This window comes from Austrofundulus limnaeus, unplaced genomic scaffold (genome assembly GCF_001266775.1).
Source record: "Austrofundulus limnaeus strain Quisiro unplaced genomic scaffold, Austrofundulus_limnaeus-1.0 Scaffold2835, whole genome shotgun sequence".
In the NCBI taxonomy this organism is placed as follows: Eukaryota; Metazoa; Chordata; class Actinopteri; order Cyprinodontiformes; family Rivulidae; genus Austrofundulus; species Austrofundulus limnaeus.
In genome coordinates this window covers 6,496-13,179 of record NW_013955237.1, presented here as the reverse complement: position 1 = coordinate 13,179, position 6,684 = coordinate 6,496, and the positions used below count along the sequence as shown (strand labels likewise).

Below are 6,684 nucleotides of genomic sequence, written 5' to 3'. Positions count from 1 at the left end.
GTGATCCTCCAATCCGCTTTTTGTGGCGGTGGGGTTTCGTCACTACGTTCAGCCGCAATTTAAACCCACGAAGAAGAAACAAGTTTCACATGAAACAAAATAGAAGTAGCAGACGCCGGTTTTGTTGTCTTGGTTAAGTTTCCAGTTTGTTTCTAGTAAAAATGTCTTCAGTTCATCATCTGAGAGAGTTTATCAGTGAAAGACTGACAGCTGCTGCTGCGGAAATCTTCTCCGAGTTTGAAACAACCATCCTGCGGTACGAAGAAGAGATGGASCGTCAGCGCAGACTGCTGGATCTCTGCTGGAAACCTGAACTAAAGCTGAACAGAGTCGGTATGTAGCTCTGAGACCATGGAAAGTCACAGTTCAGACACAAATAAAACATGAAGCTACAAACACAAAGTTACACCGAACACGGAAACAACTAGTTTCAGATACTAAGCTAGCGTTAGCTTACAGAGGTTAATGCTAAACTAGCGTTAGCTAACAGAGCTAGTGGCTGCGAAGTTTGAAAACATGTTGGTCTGGGCGGGGTTATTGGTTGCTAGCAGCTGAAGGGCGCTTTTCTTTTGTTTTTATCTCATCATCACCATCTCACCACACTCTGTATCCAGACTGATGAGTTATATTAATCTGTAGAACTGATTGAACATCGTTAGCTGGTTGTTAGCACAAGCTGTTACTCATTGAAGAGCGTAAACGGAATCAATGGATCGTGATGCGTCATTTTGTAAGTACGTAAAAGTTTATTTATATAGCGCCTTTCACAGAAAAGGATTTCACAAGGTSCTGTACATTCATTATCAGACAGAGAAAGCAAAAATCAAAAGAAAGCAAAAATAACACATTAACTGTACAAAGTATACATTCAATACATTCAATATTCAAAACAAGAACTCACCCTTATAGGTGGAGGGGATGGATACTAGATCTGAATAACACCATGATTGTTAGTCAGGATCTATAAACTCAAGTTGTGAGGTGTTGAATATATTCAGTTGAATGTTTGAGTGAAGAGGTGTGTTTTTAGTTGGTTTTTAAAGGAGTCAGTGTTTTCTACAGGTCTGATACAGGGCTGAAGGTCGTTCCACAGTCTGGGAGCCGTTGAGGAAAAGGCACAGTCACCACGGGTCTTGAAGCGAGTACTGGGGACCAACAGAAGATTCTGGTCTTGTGAGCACAAGTTGTGTTTGGGGTTATAAGGCGAGAGAAGACCGGAGATGTAGTTCGGCGCTTGGCCGTGTAGAGCTCTAAAAGTGAGAGCCAGGATTTTGAACTTGAGTGAATTGTACAGGTAGCCAGTGGAGTGACTACAGGAGGAGAAGAAAAGACGTTTAGAGGAGGGAAACAGAGACACAGACAGAGGTACAGTAAAAGAGAAGTTAATAAGCAGTGTTTGTACATTTTATTATCATCTGACCCGTGATAAAAAGATAAATACTGTGATATACTGTGAAACCGGTGTAAATGTTGAAAATACCGTGATATAATTTTGGTCATACCACCCAGCACTAAAAACCACGAAATAGTTTATTGGTCAGTACTTAAAAGTTCATATTTTACCAACTTAATGTCAGTAGATAATATATTTGACATCACACAGTCGATCCTAAAAAAAGTTTAAAACATTTTGACTTACCGGTTTTGCTGTTAAAATGATTAATTTTAGGTTAAATCTGTGTTTTATTTACCTCTGAAACATAATCCGTTTTGTTCTTCTCATAATTTATTCAGTTTATAACAAAGTTTTTGTACCATTTGTTTTATTACGCGTTTCTTAGCACGGCGCCATGTTCTGCTCATTGATATCAGTGGTTAGCGTTAGCATGATCTCATTTGTAAGAATCTGCCTCGTGTAGCGCAGTCAGTGAGGAGTCAGAACATCTTTCATCAGAATGAAAACATGCTGGTCTGTGAAGATGTCTGTTGGTTTTCTCTGTTTGCTCTGAACAAAACTAGAGATACAAACTGATTCTGGTGTGGGTCCAACAGATCCAGACTGAGTTACAAAATGACAAAGTTATAAATTCAAATAGATTTCTCTTCAGCTGTGAGTTTTTGAGTCTTTTGTTTGTTTCTGAAGTTAAAAACAAACAAGATCCTGTCTGAACATTTCTGTCTCATATTTAGTCTCTTTGTTTTGTCTTTTTATTCTTTCAGACCTCCAACAGGAACCGGTCCACAAGAAACAGATTATCAAGGACCAGCAGCTCTTCAAGCAGGAGAGGAACTCCAGCCTGGACCAGGAGGGACCAGAACCTCCACAGATCAAAGTAGAGGATGAGGAGCTCTGCACCAATCAGGAGGAAGATCAGCTCCACCTGAAGCAGGAGACTGATCCGGTTCTGGTGACTGTTTTATGTGAAAAAAATGAACCAGATGAGGAGCAGCTCATCTCTCAGAGTTCTGCTGGACCTGAGGACCAGAATCAGGATTCGGGGTCAGATGAGGAGATGGATCACACAGAGGGTCATCATGGCAACCAAGCAGACCAATCAGCAACATCTGAGAGGTTGTTTTCTTGTCTCATCTGTGGAAAAACTTTTTCAGAGCGGTTACTACTTTCCCGACACGTCATGCTCCACAAAGTCTGCACCCAGAACTCTGGTAAACTGATGTATTGTTGTACCACCTGTGGTAAAATATGTCCTTCTTATAGTAACTTAGTCGTCCATATGAGGATCCACACAGGAGAGAAGCCATTTCCCTGTGGAACTTGCGGGAAAAGGTTCAACCAAAATACACATCTTAAAAGTCACATGAGAAGCCACACTGGTGAAAAACCATTTCCTTGCAATTTATGTGAAAAACAATTTACTTTAAGTACGAACCGTACCAAACATCTGCTGACCCACACAGGAGAGAAACCGTTCTCTTGTACAGTCTGTGGAAAACGTTTTAACATTAACGCATATCTTAATCGGCACATGAAAGTGCATAGAGACTGAACTGATGATCCCGTGTTCAGGGTGGAGAATGGTTCCTCCTGCTCGTCTTCAAACACTCTGACTGTGGGTGGGTTCGTCTTGTTCTTCAGATGTTTGTGTCTAAATTAGCTCTGAAACGTCTCATTGTTGTCAGAGTGTAAGATTCCTCTCACTGATCTGTGATGCTGGATGTGTGCCCAAAAAAAAAAAAAAAAAAGTAAAGAAGGAAAAATTGAAGTTTGGTTTTATTTATGAAACATAAAGTGTTTATAGCCTTTTTTTTACTGGGTAGGATAGGGGAGGGGCCAGGTGCTCGTGGCGCCCTTGAAGAGATGCTGCACTGGGCAACTGCCCACCTTGCCCATATCAGAAACCGCTGAGACACGAGGACAGAGTCAGACAGGAAGTGTCATTTTCTAAAGGAGCCTGTAGATGTTGGAGTGTTAATACTCTGCAGAATTTTGTCAGGAGGGACAGAGAAAAGACCACGATTAGACATCTTTCTGGATGAATCTGAGCATTTTTACATTTTTAATTGCTCAGGTTTCAAACTTTTTCTTCAAGTCCAGCTTGTAGCTGTTTCACAGGAAGCTTTAGGGACAGAAAAATGATCAAATTTCATTTACATTTCTGCTCTCTAATGAAGTTATAATCAAAGGTATAAATTCTTACATAAGTATATATATTTTATTGTATATAGAATTTATTCATTTTTTTAAATGAAACAAACTTATGAAAAAAATACAGAAGAAATTCTGTAACATTCAGCTCTTCACATCTTCATGTGGCAGGATGAATTGCACCTGCTGGCAGGGTAATTGTGCTGTTGTGGCAGCCAATGACACTAGAGGGTGCTCCCTATAAAAAGCACAGGTAAACTGCAGGTTTAGATCAGTTGGCTGAGACACGTCACCATGTGGTCCAGTGTTGTGCCTGCTGGGTGCCAAGTGCAGGTGAGGTTGGCTGTCATGCACACTTGTAATTGTTTCAGCACAGTTACTTATAAACTTCTGCACCAGCAGATAACTGTCGGCATGTTTGCCCTCACCACTGATTGTGAGTGTAGTGGCTGCTGTGGTCAGAGTTTGTGCCCTTAAATGATCTCCCCACAAGTGAGAGAGGAGATTGGCATGATCGGTATGTGGCCACTATGCACTGAATCTTATTGTTAGTAAATAGCTTTTAACCTGTTAATGTAATGTTTTATCAGGAATTGTGGGTGGCAGCTTTTAACTTGACCCCGTCAGCCCCGCTGCTGCTTTGCCTCATTTTGATTCTCCTGTGTTCCTACAAAATGTTTGACTGAGGCGTGGCGCTCGAAGACACGTCCATGCCATGGAGGACGGGGAAGCACAGGTTTACTATCCAACAGTCTGGTGGAATCAATTGTTTCTCTGCTGATGAAAGACTACTTCTAAACCACAAGTTTCCAATTTTATCTGTAAATTAATTGTCTTTTTGGTATTTGTTTGTTTCTAATTTTGTTTTTATTCTTTTAGCTCAGTGCTGAGGACCAGTGACAGTGGTGTGGTTGACCTGGATGGCGGTGTCCCCCTTTTTTTGTGTGCATGCTTGCGGTGATCAGCACAGGTGGGGGGAAACCCAAGGAGTGAGTGTGGTTTCACGTGTGTTTGTAGTTTCTCTTTAGGAGCCGCTCGTCCAGAACAGGTCTGTTGGCACCTACCGGTAAGCCTCAGTAGCTGAGCATTAGTAGTTTGTTTTTAATCAGTCTTTCACATTTTGTGTTTAATAAAACAACTTTCTGTACTTGAAAACTGTCTCCTGCTTTTTGYAAAACCGTACCTGTGTGTCTTGACTTTTGATATTCTGAGTGAAAGTTATTGGTTGTTAGGGACAACCAAACTTTAATGTTATTGCCCCAGAAGATCACCACTTGCCACATTCAACTGATCGTCCATCACAGCTCTTTTTGTGAAAAATTAATCATTCTGATTCACAATGAAAAGTAAAATAAATTTAGATTAAATACTGGCAGAGAGAAAATGGCGTAATACACATCATTTTTCAGGAGGGACAATAATTTTGTGTTGAAGCAGTGAGTTGTGTAATTTATTTGTTAAAGGTTGAACATCTTAGTCTTCAGATCTGAGTATTTCTTATACTATGGTGAAAAAAACAGTGTATTTAATTTGCAAGCAATGCCTCTGTTGATCCTTATAAGCTTATCTGTGTAAAGTTTTGTTAAAACAAGAACTTGTATCACCCATAGTTAGAGGTGATTGTAGGTCTCACATACTGGAACACAGTTTTCATTTAAAGTAAATGCAGGCCCTTTTATATAACAAAGACCCGTGAACTCTGCAGATAATCTATTTTGCTTTTGTTGGTGATCTTGAGATCAAACAACATTGAAACTGTTCAAATTGCAGTCAGGTTAATTTATCCTAACAAAGTTCTGATTAAATTTGGGGGGAAAAAAAGGAACTTGCGTACCAGTTTTGTAATTGCTTCTCTACTGGGTTTTTGAAAGTTGTATGCTCATCAACAAGGAGTTTGATGTCCCTCTCCAGAACAATGGTTACTGAGTGATTTACACATTTATTTCATGACAAAATGTTTATTACATTTGAACAATATAATGCCGATATATAAAACTACAAAATAATAGGACAGAAATAGGTGAAAAAAGTGACTTCGTTTACTCATTAATTCTCAAAAATAGTGTTTTGAAATAAATTCTGACATGATTGTCTCTCATCGTGTGCTCTGCCCCTTCCTTTGATATAAGAAATATGATGCTGCTGATAATTTATTTTATGTGACCGTTGACATTTTAACGCAACATAAACATTACGGCATTGACGAGGGCAGCTAAGCGCTGTCAGGACCCCTCGTTGATAGCTACAGTAGCTAACCAGACTTAACCAAAACGTGGATTACGGTCCCATATAAATCATATATTTAATATGATTTAACTCTATGTACACTACAGCACAGATAGTCAGCAGTTAACGTGGTCACAAGTTGAACCGTAACACCGGACCGTCCGCAGCGGCTGGAGACGGTTAGCATGATGCTAACTGATAAAAGTGAGTGGCTTAAACGATATGTTTCTGCTTTAATTGTTAAAAGTAGCCAACTGAAACATAAATTATCCCATAACGGCTGAGTTTGATGTTTTTTTTTCTTTGTTTTGTTTCATTCTAACAAGCGTTTTTAATTTTGGAAACCTACTACGTCATAATTAGTCGTCGAATTTATATCATGTGTCGCATAAACAAAAGCAGCGCTTATAGTTGTTGCGTTTTTTGTGCTTGTAAAATATTTTTATTTATTTAATGACATAATAGCACGCAGGCTTCGTGCATGTTTTTGTTCATGGGACAGATAAACAGTCTACACCTTTAACCAACTTCATACAGGTGATACATTTGTAATAAACCTGAAATTTACCTTTTTTATTTAGCTGACAAAGTGAAGGAAGAGATTATTATTTCATACTTATAATTTGGTGCCATCTGCTGGCCAAGTTTTGGTACTGCAGTCACATGAAGCAAAAAGTGTCAAACTGTCACGAAACAGAAAAACACTTGTGTGTTTTAAACATTGTCTAAATGTGTTTCAGTGGTTCCTGCTCATGTTGAACAGATGGTGCTGATTAAAGAAGAAGCTCCTGAAGAATGGAGGCCTGGTGTGGACCAGCTGGACCCAGAAGCCCTCAACATAAAAGAAGAAGAAGAGGAGGAACCTTGGAGCAGACTGGAGGGAGAGCAGCTGAATGTGAAGGAGGAGACTG

At 39.7% G+C, this 6,684-nt stretch overlaps 1 protein-coding gene across 2 annotated transcripts; it reads left to right on the top strand.

Annotated features, from left to right (window-relative positions):
* The first annotated feature begins 50 nt into the window (after positions 1–50).
* Positions 51–4,702, top strand: LOC106511482 (zinc finger protein 135). 2 transcript variants are annotated; one of them, XR_001309532.1, is made up of 3 exons: positions 51–333; positions 2,161–3,880; positions 3,950–4,702. XR_001309532.1 is itself a non-coding variant. In XM_014000234.1 (2 exons), exons 1-2 carry the CDS (start codon positions 162–164, stop codon positions 2,946–2,948), a joined length of 960 nt encoding a protein of 319 aa, XP_013855688.1. In that variant the 5' UTR covers positions 51–161; the 3' UTR covers positions 2,949–4,702. The 2 variants fall into 2 exon arrangements, 1 of the variants encoding a protein (XP_013855688.1); XM_014000234.1 differs by having other exon boundaries at positions 2,161–4,702.
* The last annotated feature ends 1,982 nt before the right edge of the window (positions 4,703–6,684 follow it).